Source organism: Schizosaccharomyces octosporus (assembly GCF_000150505.1).
Source record: "Schizosaccharomyces octosporus yFS286 unplaced genomic scaffold supercont6.1, whole genome shotgun sequence".
In the NCBI taxonomy this organism is placed as follows: Eukaryota; Fungi; Ascomycota; class Schizosaccharomycetes; order Schizosaccharomycetales; family Schizosaccharomycetaceae; genus Schizosaccharomyces; species Schizosaccharomyces octosporus.
The window spans coordinates 175,206-190,310 of record NW_013185619.1 but is presented as its reverse complement, the minus strand read 5'-3'; the positions used below and the strand labels follow the sequence as shown (position 1 = coordinate 190,310).

General features: G+C 36.9%; 9 protein-coding genes and 1 non-coding gene across 10 annotated transcripts; 6 read left to right on the top strand and 4 right to left on the bottom strand.

The window, feature by feature from the left end:
* Nucleotides 1-163: 163 nt before the first annotated feature.
* On the top strand, nt 164-236 carry SOCG_16089. The gene has a single exon. It is a non-coding gene; the product is annotated as a tRNA-Arg (tRNA).
* SOCG_02709 (AP-2 adaptor complex subunit Aps2) lies at nt 180-1,578 on the top strand. The gene is made up of 2 exons (XM_013161200.1): nt 180-922; nt 987-1,578. Exons 1-2 carry the CDS (start codon nt 851-853, stop codon nt 1,344-1,346), a joined length of 432 nt encoding a protein of 143 aa, XP_013016654.1. The 5' UTR covers nt 180-850; the 3' UTR covers nt 1,347-1,578.
* Nucleotides 1,579-1,910: 332 nt separating this feature from the next.
* SOCG_02708 (ClC chloride channel) lies at nt 1,911-4,094 on the top strand (the record flags this gene model as incomplete). The annotated part of the gene is made up of 3 exons (XM_013161199.1): nt 1,911-2,040; nt 2,106-3,958; nt 4,017-4,094. 3 exons carry the CDS (start codon nt 1,911-1,913, stop codon nt 4,092-4,094), a joined length of 2,061 nt encoding a protein of 686 aa, XP_013016653.1.
* Nucleotides 4,095-4,207: 113 nt separating this feature from the next.
* On the bottom strand, nt 4,208-6,512 carry SOCG_02707 (Noc2p-Noc3p complex subunit Noc3; the record flags this gene model as incomplete). The annotated part of the gene is made up of 2 exons (XM_013161198.1): nt 4,208-6,352; nt 6,399-6,512. The coding sequence occupies 2 exons, from the start codon at nt 6,510-6,512 to the stop codon at nt 4,208-4,210; spliced, it is 2,259 nt and encodes a 752-aa protein (XP_013016652.1).
* Nucleotides 6,513-6,525: 13 nt separating this feature from the next.
* On the bottom strand, nt 6,526-9,199 carry SOCG_02706 (WD repeat protein Lub1). Its single transcript, XM_013161197.1, has 3 exons — nt 9,086-9,199; nt 8,856-9,027; nt 6,526-8,810 (listed from the first exon to the last, which is right to left on the bottom strand). Exons 1-3 carry the CDS (start codon nt 9,131-9,133, stop codon nt 6,862-6,864), a joined length of 2,169 nt encoding a protein of 722 aa, XP_013016651.1. The 5' UTR covers nt 9,134-9,199; the 3' UTR covers nt 6,526-6,861.
* Nucleotides 9,200-9,542: 343 nt separating this feature from the next.
* Nucleotides 9,543-10,203, bottom strand: SOCG_02705 (RNA-binding protein Cwf29; the record flags this gene model as incomplete). The annotated part of the gene is made up of 1 exon (XM_013161196.1): nt 9,543-10,203. The coding sequence occupies exon 1, from the start codon at nt 10,164-10,166 to the stop codon at nt 9,543-9,545; it is 624 nt and encodes a 207-aa protein (XP_013016650.1). The 5' UTR covers nt 10,167-10,203.
* A 193-nt stretch (nt 10,204-10,396) lies between these two features.
* On the bottom strand, nt 10,397-11,356 carry SOCG_02704 (sorting nexin Snx3). Its single transcript, XM_013161195.1, has 4 exons — nt 11,008-11,356; nt 10,889-10,954; nt 10,637-10,833; nt 10,397-10,581 (listed from the first exon to the last, which is right to left on the bottom strand). The coding sequence occupies exons 1-4, from the start codon at nt 11,089-11,091 to the stop codon at nt 10,497-10,499; spliced, it is 432 nt and encodes a 143-aa protein (XP_013016649.1). The 5' UTR covers nt 11,092-11,356; the 3' UTR covers nt 10,397-10,496.
* Nucleotides 11,357-11,854: 498 nt separating this feature from the next.
* Nucleotides 11,855-13,695, top strand: SOCG_02703 (ARS-binding protein). Its single transcript, XM_013161194.1, has one exon. The coding sequence runs from the start codon at nt 11,926-11,928 to the stop codon at nt 13,477-13,479; it is 1,554 nt and encodes a 517-aa protein (XP_013016648.1). The 5' UTR covers nt 11,855-11,925; the 3' UTR covers nt 13,480-13,695.
* A 206-nt stretch (nt 13,696-13,901) lies between these two features.
* Nucleotides 13,902-14,378, top strand: SOCG_02702 (ribosomal protein subunit L38; the record flags this gene model as incomplete). Its single annotated transcript, XM_013161193.1, has 3 exons — nt 13,902-13,943; nt 13,994-14,051; nt 14,098-14,378. 3 exons carry the CDS (start codon nt 13,902-13,904, stop codon nt 14,376-14,378), a joined length of 381 nt encoding a protein of 126 aa, XP_013016647.1.
* Nucleotides 14,379-14,664: 286 nt separating this feature from the next.
* SOCG_02701 (uncharacterized protein) lies at nt 14,665-15,082 on the top strand (the record flags this gene model as incomplete). The annotated part of the gene is made up of 2 exons (XM_013161192.1): nt 14,665-14,790; nt 14,846-15,082. 2 exons carry the CDS (start codon nt 14,665-14,667, stop codon nt 15,080-15,082), a joined length of 363 nt encoding a protein of 120 aa, XP_013016646.1.
* Between the last annotated feature and the right edge of the window lie 23 nt (nt 15,083-15,105).

Here is a 15,105-nt window from a genome sequence, read left to right as displayed (position 1 = left end):
TTCACTACTTTTTTTATGCGCTATCCTTGCAAAAGCTCATTAACATCCAAATTAAATGTTGTCAAGTATAAGCAAAACCAGTTTTTCGTTACAGCTTAAGTGAATATTACTACGTTTATTTATATTATAAATTGTTATTATAATGGTTGTAAAAGTATAAGAAGGTCTCGTGGCCCAATGGTCAAGGCGCCTGACTACGGATCAGGAGATTCCAGGTTCGACTCCTGGCGGGATCATTTTTCTACCCATGGCTAATTTTGAACGATTTGTCTCAGTAACAGAAAAAAGTACGCAAAGGTATAAAATTTAGAGTCTATTCGTTTCTTTTAATTTTTAATTTTTTTTCTTTATTGCTTTCATCTTTTCCAGTGATTCGGAAAAGGTGTTCTTTTTCGTATTCAACATCCCATCTCCCAAAGCCTGGTCTGTATCGTAAACTCTTCTACGGTAGCAAGGTTGGGTTTTTAACAATCTCCCAGATCATAAAGCGGGATTTCTTTTTTCTCCTCTTTGAGGAAACGAACTCACTTTTAGAGAACAGGATTTCGTATTTCAGCTTGGCGGTTTTTAGGATTCTCACTGTTATTTGACAACTTGCAAGTTGCAACTTTTATTCTTTTTCAAGGACCATTTATTTAAGAGGGTCTATATTTTACTACATATTTTTGTAACACATTGAACGCGCTGAGATCCTGGTTTGCTCATATCTTTGCATCGCACGTTCCTCTTCATCAATTCGACTATTTGACTATTTCAGCATCCTGTTGGCGCGTTTATTTGTTCTATTTTATTTTGTATTTATTACTAGGATTCTTTACAATAAAAAGGGTGTTCTTACGAGATATCTACTATGATTCAATTTGTTCTTGTTCAAAATCGCCATGGAAAGAACCGTCTCTCCAAGTACTACGTCCCTTTTGATGTATGTTACATGGAATTCAACCTAATTCTAATTTTACATAACTATTTCTAACCTTTCTTTATAGGACGTTGAGAAAACACAAGTAAAAAGTCAGATCCATCGACTTATTTCCCAGAGGACGCAAAAATACCAAGCCAACTTTCTGGAATGGAGAAATAGTAAGTTGGTCTACCGTCGCTATGCAGGTCTCTATTTTTGCTTTTGCGTCGACACATCGGACAACGACTTGGCTGTCTTAGAAATGATCCACTTCTTTGTTGAGATTTTAGATTCTTTCTTTGGAAACGTTTGCGAGCTTGATCTTATTTTTAATTTTTATAAAGTTAGCGCTATATTGGATGAAATTATACTGGGAGGTGAAATTGGCGAGTCCAACAAAACTGCTTTACTTGAACGAATTGAAGCCCTTGACAAGCTTGACTAATCTTTTTGTGAAATGATTGTTTGTTTCGCTGTAAAAAGAACTTTTTTTATAAATTTTTTGTTTTTTTTTTGCAAAAATTTAGTCCCTTTCCCTTCTGTTCTCTCATTTGTATAATACGATGAATCTCAATTTCTTTTCTGGTTGTTCTCTTAATGCCTTTAATTTAACTTCTATTTCTAATACCCTAAATGTTTTTGTATAATTAATATATACTTTTATTCAATGATTTATATGTTTTCATTCTTTTCCAGGACTAGACATCCTAGAGCCCAATGTTCCAATTTTTGACATGCATTTTCCACCTAAACGGTATGAACAGACGAATCCATTTAGCTTGATTTTCAAATCCTTTTCCAGATTTTAATACTCTCGTTTCTTATAAAAGAAGAAAATAATACTACTTACTTCTGTGGATTTCTTAACTAGAAAAGCTTTGTAGACATTAAAGCTTCTTCGTCGTAATTGTTTACACTTCAAACCAGAGGCTCTGAAGGTAATTTAATCAACCATACTGAGTCATCTTTTTTCTTTATTTATTATTTTTTGAAGAACTTTTTCTTCATCATGAACAATGAGCCTCTAATTGACTGGGTTTATGAACGATACAAGAAACAACAGCAAAAATCTTGGTTCAATGACAGATTTAGCTTCTTGAATACAAAAACAAAATACTTGTTTGTATCTATTCTTTCTGGTATGTTTAAAACGAATACATTGAGTTGATTTTGGCTTCTTTCAAACGTATAATAACATTTCCAGGTATTTTGATAGGTCTGACGACTGCTCTACTGAATGGCCTGACATTTTTACTTAGCAGTTTTCGTGAAGGATACTGCAAAACAAATATTCTACTAGACAAAGCTGCTTGCTGTGCAATCTTGACTGACGCATACGAGTGTCATAGCTTTCATTTTTGGAGATATGAACATTCGTATGTTATGGCCGTATTTATTTATTCTTCGTTTTCTATAGGATTTGCTTTACTTGCATCTTTGCTAAAAGTTTACTCTTTCCCTTCAGTATCTGCAAGTGGAATCCCAGAAATAAAAGCGACCTTAAGTGGTTATACGCTACCTGATGCAAACTCGTTTTACTCTTTGAAAACACTTTTATTAAAATCATTGTCAATATGTCTTTGTGTGGCTTCTGGTATATGGGTTGGAAAAGAGGGCCCTTTTGTTCATGTAGCCAGTAATATAGCCATCCTTGTCGCTTCTGTTTTCCCAGAAATAAGCAAATCTAATCTTTATTCTCGTCAAATTCTGATTGCTGCAATATCCTCTGGTATAGCTGCCTCTTTCAATGCTCCCGTTGGTGGAGTTTTGTTTGCTTTGGAGCAAGTCACCACTAGTTCGTTTCCATCTTCATTGACTGGGTCTATATGGTATGAATTTTTGTGCTCTGCCTTTTCCGTAGTTACGCTACAACTACTTAGATCTTGGCAGCCTGGTGCTGGTTTTCTTTCGTTTGTCTCATTGGAAAGACATTGGACCTATCTAGATTTGCTTCCTTTCATTTTCATAAGCATTCTTTGTGGGTTTCTCGGATCAGTGTTGGTTCGCTTATATATGAAAACTTTAGCAAAATACAGTTCTTCATCTAGAGGTTATAGTGTATGTTCGGTTGGATTTCTGAGTTTTATGACTTGTTTCATTTCTGTTCCAGCCTTATTTGATTACGATATATTATACAATCCAACAGAATTGTTTTTTCAAATTTCGAATTCATGCTCTCCCTCTTCTGCCTCTATTCTGTGTGAAGTTCAACCATGGATTACCTCTTTAGTTCTTTTTGCTTCCGCAATAGTTGGCCTACTTTTTACAGGTCTTACGTATGGAATGCAAATTCCAGGCGGTATTCTTATACCTTCTTTGACAATTGGTGCTTGCTTAGGTAGATGCATCGGCACCATACTAAGAAGCATTTTTCCTTCCTTGGCAGGATCTACTGTATATGCCATCGTCGGTGCTACAGCATTTTTAAGCTCAACCACTAGACTTACGGTTTCATTAGTGGTTATTATTTATGAATTAACAGGTGCGTTTACTGTAGTACTGCCTCTTATGCTTGCCACCCTGCTCAGCAGGTGGATCTCCAATTTCATCAATCCCTTTTCCATATACGATTCGTGGCTACACCTTAAGAAGATCCCTTATTTTCCGATTTCAGATGCTGATATTATTTCCTCCTTTAATTTCAACCTTCCTATGACCCCCGATGAAAAAATTTACAAATTACCTTTACACAAATGTACCATAAATCAAATGGAACGCGCATTTAAACATAGCACTTACCCTTATATATCGGTTATAAAAGACAAAACAGACTATTTTGTCGGGCTTATTTCAAGGGAGAAGTTGGGAGAGTTGTTGGATACCTCACCTATGAATCAAGATGTATACGCACAAGTCAGTTCTACTCTGCAGCCCGAAGAACAAAGCTTATCTTCGGTTGATTTGACTTTTTCTCTTTCTGATTATTTATATCCAGCTACTTTTACCTTGAACAGTGACACTCCGCCAATTCTCATATTGAAAATGTTTCGAGAGATGGGAATAACAGTGGTTGCTTTACTACGTCGTGGAAAGTTACACGGTATAATTACAAAATTGGTAAGATTGTTTTGCTTTTCTTTCTAAGTACGTCTATGTAAACTAACATTTTATCAAGGACATCCTCGAACAAGCGACAACGTTGAGAAATCATGCAAGCATGTCTTCTCATGTACAAAACAATACAAATGGTTAAATATATAAGCGCCAAAACCCCCTTTTATATTAAATTATGTTATTTCCCGTAACCGAAAATTCTAAAATTTGTACATTATTAATAACCAACCTAGACCCCAAAAGTTTTCTACTTTACTCCGTTGTCATTTTAAAAAGACCATTAGCAGATCGGGAGATAGTAGGAGAATAATGATTCTTCAAAAGAAATGTTTCATAAAGCATGGCAGTTGACGATTTGCATAGCTCCGGGTCTTCAACAAATGGTTGATAAATGCCATCACCAATTTGCTCTTCTGAAGTAAACATCCTATGCAGCTTTGTGTACCTCGACACCAGTCTAGTTAAGAGCGCAATTGCTGCCATCGAAGAGTGTTCTGGTAGTTGCAAACTTGAAATCGCTAACCTCTTTGAAAAAGCGGCAAGGCGAGCAGGACTTACACTCTTACTCTTGAAAAAGAATGATTGATAGCACTTAAGTAACATTTCCATTTGGGTAGAAGCGTTAACAACGTTTTTCTTAGAAGGCGCATCTGGATCCCGAAGTCGATTCACCTTATAAGTTAAGTCGGCATCTGGGTTTAACGAAAATGGAAGAATCAATCTGTATAGCCGTTGAATAAAGATGCTTAAATCCAAATCCAAATTTAACTTGTTAACACCAGGTGCAGATGCAATTTCAAAAGCAGTACTAACAGTCAACAAAGCTTCTCTTGTAGTTTGCACTCCAGGCTTGCCTTCTGCTAGTAACAAATTATCGTCCAAGACAAGTTCACGCAAAACCTGCAATAAATCGCCGAAAAATTCGACATTGATAAGTCGTGATAATCTAGCCAAACCTTCCAAAGCGTTACCTAACAACTTACTTCTTGACTGCAGTGTCTTAAAATAAGTGAGGAAAACCATTTTCAAGACTTCAGCTTGATATTTTTCACGATCTTCGGCGGATATAACGGCATCAGCTTCCTTCATTTCTTTCTCAATTTCTTTAGTTTCCTTTAAAGTTTTCCTGGCTTTTTTGGTAAGATGAGGACGATCCTGTTTCCTCTTTTTTAGCTTAGTTGGCTCGCTAGAACTGTCCTTTAATTCCATATCGGAAAGAATTTGAATATTCAAAAATAAATCATAAACATCCGGAAGAACATCATAATTACGATGCTTAAACATCTTTGACAATAATTTCACACAATTCATCGACACACGTCCTAGGTTATCCTCTTTCAAAATAGCAGCCAAACTGTTTAAAAACATATCAAAGTTGTTTCTCTTAGACTTGTGACTTATTTGCTGAACAGCCATAGTTAGCAGTTTGTCATGGAAATTAAAATGAGGCACGTGCTCAATTAATCGAGAGACGCAACGCACTGCAACTTCATAAAGAGATTTCTGTACATCGTTCTCTAGAGAAGGGTATGATTTGAAAATAGACTCTAGGATTTCAATGAACCGCATATAATGTTTCAAAAATGTTTGTTCATACGACCAGCGTTGTGCAACTTCTTTGGATAGTTTTGTGCTTTCTTCTTCCTCAGACAAAGGACGAATACGGTAACCGGGGATCAAATCCTGGAAAACCGCAAGAGCAGTCAAAAGACTCAACTTTTTCGTAGTAATGAAAGGTGATTGAAACTTTTCAAAGATACTTTTAAAAACATGTAGAGATTCTTCTGGTTCTTCCAAGAGCTTTTGAGCAAGGGAAGCTAATTCTTCTTTGTCCGCCTGAATTTGCTGTTTTGGTGAAAGTTGAGGTTCTTCAACCGAAGGAACGTTTGAGGTTTCATCCTCACTTGCTTCTTCTTCTCTCTTCTCGGAAGAAGATTCACTCTCTGACTCTTCTTCATCATTCTGTTCCTCGGCTTCTCTGGTATCTCCCTTCACAGCATGTAAATGTCCTTCTTTAGTCTTAATAGGAAGACGATTCGATTCAGCCGCATTCCATGAGCTAATAGATCTTGGAAGAAGCTCATAATCTTGCTCTTGATCAGAATCATTTGAGTAATCAATGCCTTCATCAGAGTCATAGGAATCAAACCCTTCGTCGCTGCTTAGATCATCTTTCTTAGAAGGCCTCAGGTCATAGATTTCTGGACGAGGTCCTTTCTCTACTTTCTTTGTTAATTCCTCTGGTTTAACCTTTGCAAGAAATTGCAATGATGCAGAATTTTCATCCAACATTGCAAAATCCTCTTCGGTCAATTCTCGTTCAGGTGCCTCAGGAACTGGTACTCCTTTCTTTTCCTTATTCCCTTTTCCTTTATCATCTTGTTTATTATTTTTTTTCTAATGTCAAGTTAGCAGAATTGTTTTTCATTCCTGTTCACCGTACCAATTGCTTTTTTTCCGATGCATTTTTTTTCTGTTTTGAGCTCTCCTTTATATTTTTAATCTTTGAAGATGCCACTTTCGGCTTGGCTGACTTTGAGCCTTTTTTTGGCGCCATTTTCTTCGTGCTATGAGAAAGACAACTTCAGGTTTAACTTCAAATTGGGATACTAGATAAATAGTGATATTAATTGTACTATCGTTAAACAAAATAATAATTTACGAAAGAACTGGAAGAAAGGTTAAAAAGAAATAAAATGGCATAAAGAATATAAATAGTTGAAGTGAAAGAAGAAATTTGACTAACAACCGTAAGAGATAATGTCGTGAATGCGATTATATAAAAGAAGTAGCAGAGCACTGAGTAAGTTCATAATAAAGTATCTATGAAGAACAAGTGTAATCACAATATAGTCAACAAGTTGAACTAAAAATATCATTAGCATTATATAGAAAGTATACCGCTTTTAAGTCACCTTATCCAAGAGCGAACAGAACTGATCCTTTGCTTCCTGGAAACGGGACTCTTGAGAAAATGCTTTTGAAATTTTTTCTACAGTTTTTCGAACATCATAAACTTGCGATGCTGCTATGGCAACGTTTGAAAGCGTACACAAACTACCCAATGCCATAACAGCCCGGTAACAGGATTCACTCTCAGAAGAATCTGCAGCTAAGAAGTTTGTCAACACCGGTAGAATCTCAATCGCTGCTTCCTCAAGACTTTTTTTGGTATATAACACAGAAAGGTTCATGGCGAGCGTCGCAAAGGCAACTTTGTAATCTTTTGAATATTCGGCTCCCGGTACGGTCTTATATAAGCTGTTGGCTAATTTTGTTATGTCTTCTTCAGATGAAACATTTGAAACAATATTAGCTAGGCCCCGTAGTGTCAACATGCTATTAATTGACTCAAATTTTCCGGTGACTGTAATTGATTGGGCAAGCTGAGCAAAAACTTCCAAAAGGACTGCACATAGATGCTGTGGACAGTCAATCGCTAATAACCGTAAAGCATCTAGCGCAGGAAATCGTTCAGATAGACTAAAGCGATCCAGTACATTAAGACAGATCTCAATTGCAACTTGACGATCAGAATCTTTCATAGACTTCATTGATAATATATGTTGTAACTTTTCTAAATCTCCTTGAGGAAGAGCATTTGCGTGTGTACTATTTAGACTAAGCAATCGTTTACACATAGCAGACACGTTTGCAGTAGTAAATAGAAGATAACCAACTGGAAATATTGTTACATCTTTCTTGGAAGTAGATGAGTTCGTGGTTTGGGATGCTGACGATGTATCAAATGTATGTCCTTCGGTATTTTTTTGAATAAATTGGACTACCTCATCAGTATACGACGTCGGTAAGTGATTCGTTTCCAAAAATCGAATAGCAGCTTGAAAAGGATTTTCTGTTACATTATATGGTAATTTTAAAGGAGCTTGTCCCTCGGCTACATCAACATCAAACACGTAATCATACTCTTGACCGTTATACAGTTGTTTACGATTGCTTCCAACAGCATCAACAACTTGTCCAACCTTTTTCCAGTCATTTTCAACTTGGGACCATTGATAAGCTTCGACATCATTATTTACTCTAACCATGATCACGTCTCCTTCATGTTTACCAGGAGTCGCCAATACTTCCGGACCAGGTAAAGAGCCCTTCTTCACATCACCCACTTCTTGAGTAGAAATTGCGTATTCACTCACTCGACGCTCGAAATTTTTCAACTCTTCCTCAGGAGCCATTCGTTCTTTATCAATAGTGAAAATTCGCACAGCACCGTCGCTCGATCCACAGGTAATATCCCCATTTGGAAGAGCAGCAACAGACCATATGCTTGTAGTTGGTAAGGCAATACGTTGAATGCATTTAGAATCCTTCCAAACGCGTACAGACTTGTCTTCACCACAGGAAGCCAATAAATCTAGTGAAGGTACGTATGTAAGTGAATAAACGAACGAAGTGTGTCCGTGTAATTCTTGTAAAAGATGTCCATCTAAAGACCACAGTTTTATAATACCATCATTTGAACAAGAGGCGAAACCTTGGGGAATTTTGCAAATTGATCGCACACAGTCGACGTGTGCCACAAACGACTTCACTACTTTATCGCCCTTCCAAATTTTGATCGTTTTATCAGCAGAACCAGTGACAAAAGAATCCTCTCCTAAAGCCAAGACAGCCCAAACCGAAGATTCATGTCCTCGTAAGACAAGTCTGCATTGTCCGTACGACCACACACGTGCTGTCGAGTCCCAACTTCCTGTGATGATGGTAGTGCTATCAAGTGCATGAACTGAGCATACATTGGATTCGTGCCCGAATAGATAGTAAGCAGGAGACTCGCCTTGGATTTCCTGAAGAATACCTGAACAATCTTGTCCTCCAGAGAAAAGAAATCCTAAATTTATTAGCAATCTTATCTTCCTTAGCAATATATCCGAACCTTTTGTTTTAGAATCACTTGGGGGGACATAGCATATGGAATTGACGAATCCCTCGTGAAACTCATAGAATTGAGGGATCCAATTCTCACCATTTTTTTTCCATATACCATATTTTCCGTCTCTTGAAGCGGACCCTATTAATTCATCTGAGACTGAACATACTCCTCGAACCTGAACTTGTTAGCAATCATACATTCTGTACTTTCATCACTTGCATCGTTGTCCTTACATCTTGATCATGTCCTAGTAGTTCTTTTGAAAGAAAGTAGGAAACCATACTTTTGTCTTTCTAATTAATCGCTTTGAATGCTGTTAAATTCAAGATGACTTCCTTCGTAATCCAATGTCCCAAGTGACGCTGTATGTTCCCTTGTCTTCGTTACTTGTTTGGTAGTAGTATGATAGTACGTTGAAAATGAAATTGACAAAATTAAGAGTTAAAGAAAAAGAATACAGTGTAAATATTCCATACTACACCTCTTATTATGTATGTTATATGTCGATAAGTTAATTTATTAAGTAGATGGTAAAAACAGCGACTATTATCAGAAGAGAAGGTGTCTATACTTAAGCAAAAAGTTGATTTTCTTTTTTTGCTAAAGTTGGGGAAGGGAAAAATTGAGAATTATCGGCCGTTTCTTAAAGTTATCGGCAAGGACTTTTTGTGGCATGCGTACAACGATGTTTTAATTTGAAGGTGAAGATTCATCACGGTGTCTATGATGACTACGCCGGTGATGTCGATGCCTTTCCGAGCGGTGATGCCGTGAACGATCACTATGCGAACGAGAAGAGCGATGCTTATCATCCAACTTTCTCCGCTTTTCATTTTTGATGTAGTCGTGCATTGGATCCAACAAATCCTTTTCGTCTAACGGCTCAGCAGGCTCTTCAGGAACAGATGACCGTTCAGTTAAATCTTGATGAACCTGAGGAACTGAAGGTGGATATAAGTCGTCTAGATTTGGATTGCTTGCCTCAAAAGGTATGGATTCATCTTGTGATTCTTTTTTCGGCACTCGATAACTAGCAACATGGTCGACTCGAACTAGTCGATCCAGCAACTTCACATTTGTCATGTTATCAACCGCCAAAATCGTTGAGCGCTGATCAGCATACTTTAAAAAACAATATCCCTTTGATTTTTTGGTTTCTTTATCGCGAACCAAATTTATGTCCGTAGGTTCACCAAACTCTGAAAAAACGTTCAGTATATCCTCTTCATTTAAGTCATAATCCAAATTTCCGATATAAATGTAGGCACTGTCTTTGTAATCCAGATGCCATGAACTGCTTAATGGTTTATCCATTTCCAGCTCATTTAAGCGTTCAATTTGTCGAATGGAACTAAAAAGTTAATATCAAAACCTTCTGTAAAGTGATTTTTTCATAATAGAATCGATTGCAATTGTTGGAATTCCATACAATATCAAGCATTCCTTGCAACCACAATTAAGCACCTAAGCAACAAACGTACTTCATTTTTCGTTTTTTATTGTAAGTTTTTGTCTATTCAAGGAACATAAAATAAAATAACATGAATAATTTCAGCAAATTTTAAGTAATGAGATTCGCTTTATGAATATGTGGTTTATCGTACTTGTAGCAAGGAAAGTCCGGGGAACAGGTTCTTGAGCAGACTAAATGGCAGGATGAAATTCTTGGTTCTGAAGGAATGAAGAAAGTATACGAGAATGTGTTTGAATAAGTGGATGACCAGCGACACTAAATATAGTATTTGTTAGTAGACTATCTATTAAACGCTTTATCCAAAACTTACGCTCTTAAAAATATCTCGAGGCCCTGTCTGCGTTCCTCTATTACATCTTCACGGAAGCGATTTGTAAAGACTTTTCCTGGCAAGGGAGGTATGGACACACGTCCAATCTCATGTTCTAGCATGTCGCGAAACTTTTCAAATTCACTATAACGACGACGAACACTGGAATATCTCAAGCGAAAGTACGGCATATTTGTCTAATTTCATTAATAAGATGAAAAACCAATGATTATGAAATTCACAAGAACTTACCCGACACTGAATTTCAAAGGTAGTAAACATGCCTCTTCCAATACCATGGTTTTGAGGGTTTACAACCTAGTAGGAAAGAAAGATTAGTTGAATTCATCAAGTATCATACAATGGCGTACTTCAATCTCCAAAATGTTTTCCGGAACACCATACATCTGCTGGGTCGTCTGTTGACGAATTTCAGGTCTACGCAGCTTATCCATTTACAAATTCTTATTTTACAAATGTAATACCTGAATATAGCAATAGGAATGTGTTTCGATGCTTGAATTCAGATTATAAAACCTCTGTAGAGTTTAGGAGAAGGCAACTGTTGCTTGGGCAAAGAAATAACAAACAAAGCCAATTCCTAAACCCCTTATCTTCCTTCTATTCTGAACAGAAATTACATAAAAATTTGAAACAAAAGAGACATGTGTAATTGCTATTTAGGACAAGCTGTTCTGTTGCTCCATCTCAAAATATTCGACGATTTATTGCTACATTCTTGTTACTACAATTGTTTCTTTATGAAATGGTCTTTAACATTCTGCGAATCTTCTATTTTGATATTATTTCTACAGACTCTTTCATTCACAAAACACAGGATAATATAAAGACACCGCCTGACACAAGGCCATTGCATTATTTGTTAGACATATTTATTTAGAGAAATAAATGGAATCCTGTTTTAAATAGAATTACTTAGTTCTAATTCTCACAACGGATTCAAAAGAGGAATTTCATATATTGGAAATTTAGAAGAATGTATCCAGAGTAACCAAATTAAGTTATCCAAAGCAAAATGAGCTATTCTTAATTTATTACTTCCAATTTTTTATTTTTATTTTTATTTTTTAATTCTACAATATGAAATAGGAAAACAAACGAAAAGCCAATTATCTAAATTTCGCATACTTTCTCTTCGAGATGTTTATATGCTTATATAGCGAAGCTACTAAGAATATGCTTATGTGACCAAAATCTTACAAGCAAGCCACTTTTTGAGACATTTAATAATATCCTACTACCACAACGCACTGCATGAAGCATGGACAATGACGGCTATACGGACAAGAATTACGGTTTCTGGAAAGGAAAAGAAGGCATTACGGGCCTTTTATTATAATCAAGAGAAAAAACCTACCCAAATCGAAGTTGCGGATTGGTTCAAAAGTGAATTTGGAAAACCAATTGCTCAGTCAACCTTATCTAGAATTCTTTCGGACAGGTTTGCGTATTTGGACGATACTGATCAAAATTTGCATGCAAAAAGAAATCGATCGCCAAAATATCCGGCGCTCGAGAAGGCGCTTTATAACTGGATTCAGGATGCTCATTTTACAAGGACGAAAGCCACAAATGACATACTAAAAGCAGCGGCGACGAAGCTCTGGGGTACAATTCCCGAATATAGAGAAGCTTCAATGCCTGAATTCAGTAATGGCTGGGTTGAAGGCTTTCGAAGACGGTACCTGGAGCGAGCGGACGAGCCTTCTCGGGGTGAATATTTTATCGACGTTGAGCATCTTGGCGACAGCATGGTGCGAATTCAAGATGTTGCGAGTTTTTTTCCCAAAGAAAACATATTTAACGTGGATGAAACTGGTTTGTTTTGGAAACTATTACCGAACCAAACCCCTTCTATCGAAAACTGCGGGCATACAAAACGTTACAAGGCCAAGATAAGCATTGTAATGTGTGCAAATTCGACTGGAAGTGAGAAACTTCCTTTGTGGGTGATAGGGTATGCGAAACGACCAAGAGCTTTTCATTCAACTGGTACTTATCCTGAAAACATTGGTATACATTGGTGCAGTTCTGGGAAAGCGTCTATGACACTTACCATTATGAAGAAATGGCTCCGTTGGTTTGATGCCAATATGGAAGGTCGAAAAGTATTGTTAGTTCTCGATAATTCTGACGTACACCGACTTGCAGTTGAAAGCATTCGTTGTTCTAGTCATGCATTCCAAAATACCACAATAATTTTTCTTCCTTCCAACTCAACCAATGTATATCAGCCCTTTGAATTGGGAGTTTTCAACGCGTTTAAGATTTTATATAGGTTGCAGTGGACTCGATATTGGAAAACACTTTTGTCCAATGGACAGTCCCCACAAACTAAAACAAATCTTCTTTTGGCGATAAAATGGGTCGCCTCTTCATGGAACATCTCACTGTCCGAATCTATAATTGATCGTGCTTTTCGCCGATCGGGAGTGTTAAATATAATTGATGACAGTGAAGCTGCATTACAGGTACCTTTCATGTCAAACGAAGTGAAAGAAATTATTGATTTGATTCAAGAAGTATTGGGGAAAGCAGAAGTAAAGTTAGAAAGTTATTTGAGTCCGTTTGAAGAAAGCTTGGAGGACAATGCGAAAAATTTACAGGATAACGAGATTGCCGCAGATTTTACGAACGATAAAGAGTTTGAAACAGATGAAGAAGAGCAAAGCTATCCCCCTATGCCTCATGAAAAAGCGTTACAAGCGATTCAATTGCTTCTTCAATATGAGGCTCAACGACCGAATAACGATAACACAAATTATCCTCAGATTGAAAGGCATTTATCAATAATTCAAAACCGACTACAAGAAAAAAAATAGTCTCAAAAGGCAAAGATGGATTAAGTAAATCTCTCGTGATGTATTATTAATGTTTCCCCTTCAATTGATGACTGGGCTTAGGAACAAGGTGCTGAAGTTTTCGCTCTTTTTTCATTCATGTTCTGTTGAAGTCTATTGTATATATTTAAGAGAATTAGTGAATTTAAGATATTCAATATATGATTATGCTAAGTATAGTATTTTTATAAATCGCACAAGGCTTTGATCGACGCTGCTATTGATGCTTATGTAGGCTTACGTGCTTCTTAATTTTAGTCAACATACAATCGTTTCATACTTCTATAAGTTTTCACTTTCAATTATAAATCTCAACAAATTGCTTGTTTACTAGCGAGTTCTAGTGACGCGTTATCCAGGGAACCATCAAGAACAGACTTGGGTTTATTCTTTCATTTACAACAATGATCGGTTTGAAGGGTATTCTAAAAGTAATTGACAATTCGGTAATAAGTTTTTGAATTTATGTGTCACAGAATATTAATGTTTAAAACAGGGAGCAACTTTTGCTGAATGTATTCGCGTTGTACGTGCTGGACAGTTCGCATCAGTCGGTATGTTAACCTTGCAAGTATCAAAAGTTAACCCATATATGTACAGGAGATGAAGTTGTTGTTGTCGTAAAAAAGTCACGAACTGGTCCCAATATCGCTACTGCAAACAAAGTAAAACGAGGTGATATTCACCATGCCGTTGTCGTTCGCACCAAATTTCCACTTCGACGTGCTGATGGACGTTATGTTCGCTTTGATGATAATGCTTGTGTCCTCGTAAATAAGGACCGTGAGCCCATTGGTACTCGTATCTTGAGTGTTGTTGCCAATGAGTTGCGTATGAAGAACCATACGAAGTTAGCTTCTTTGGCACCCAGAACTGTTTGAAATACTTAAAAGCGACCCAAAAAATCCTACTCTTAACTCATTATCTCGAAGGCTCGTATAACTTGCTGCTTTTCCAAAGGTCCATTTATGGCCATACTGTGTCCCCTAGTCTTAGAAAACGACCAATAAGCCCAAATCCTTTTGAATACCGCTACCACCACATATTTCAACAAAAGAACAGTTTGTTTGTAAAAGTTCAACTAAAAGTTATTTATTTTTTTTTGTTCTAGTCAGTACAAACTGGTGGTGAACTGTGATTTGAAAAATTTACTATCTTTTCTGTACTATGGATTTATTCGCCATTGATTTGGATTTCGAACCATCCGAGGCAAAAACTGAGAGAGAGAAAAGATTAGAAGCGAAAGTTACTTTCGACGCAAAAGATTATACGCCTAGAATACAAGATTTTGGTGTATGTATATTGAGTCAAGCATTTTCGGTAAACTTCGATTACTAACTCAGTGCAGCACTTGAGCAAAGATGGTGTTGTTTTAGGTGATCCCGTCTATATCCAGGAACAATCCAAGTTCGCTGCTGAAGAACAGTATTACCTCTGCAATTATCAGCTTGCAAAGACCTTTGCTTTACAGGCTATGCAAAAACCAACTGACACCTCACTTGAGTACCACCGGTTAACTGGAGGTGAAGTCCATGAGTTGGAAGATATTGTTCGTCGTTGCGATATAAAGCTTCATAACTGCTGAAGTTTATACCGGAAGGAAGAAAA

Excerpts from the sequence above, each read along its gene's own strand:
- SOCG_02703 (XM_013161194.1), top strand. The coding sequence starts at position 11,926 with ATGACGGCTATACGGACAAGAATTACGGTTTCTGGAAAGGAAAAGAAG.
- SOCG_02704 (XM_013161195.1), bottom strand. The coding sequence starts at position 11,091 with ATGGATAAGCTGCGTAGACCTGAAATTCGTCAACAGACGACCCAGCAG. Across the intron at positions 10,955-11,007 it reads AAAACATTTTGGAGATTGAA|GTTGTAAACCCTCAAAACCA; the intron begins GTACGCCATTGT and ends CTTTCCTACTAG. Across the intron at positions 10,582-10,636 it reads CTCGAGATATTTTTAAGAGC|TGTCGCTGGTCATCCACTTA; the intron begins GTAAGTTTTGGA and ends TACTATATTTAG.
- SOCG_02706 (XM_013161197.1), bottom strand. The coding sequence starts at position 9,133 with ATGGTTTCCTACTTTCTTTCAAAAGAACTACTAGGACATGATCAAGAT. Across the intron at positions 9,028-9,085 it reads TACTAGGACATGATCAAGAT|GTTCGAGGAGTATGTTCAGT; the intron begins GTAAGGACAACG and ends TAACAAGTTCAG. Across the intron at positions 8,811-8,855 it reads AAGTGATTCTAAAACAAAAG|GATTTCTTTTCTCTGGAGGA; the intron begins GTTCGGATATAT and ends TAATAAATTTAG.
- SOCG_02709 (XM_013161200.1), top strand. The coding sequence starts at position 851 with ATGATTCAATTTGTTCTTGTTCAAAATCGCCATGGAAAGAACCGTCTC. Across the intron at positions 923-986 it reads AGTACTACGTCCCTTTTGAT|GACGTTGAGAAAACACAAGT; the intron begins GTATGTTACATG and ends CTTTCTTTATAG.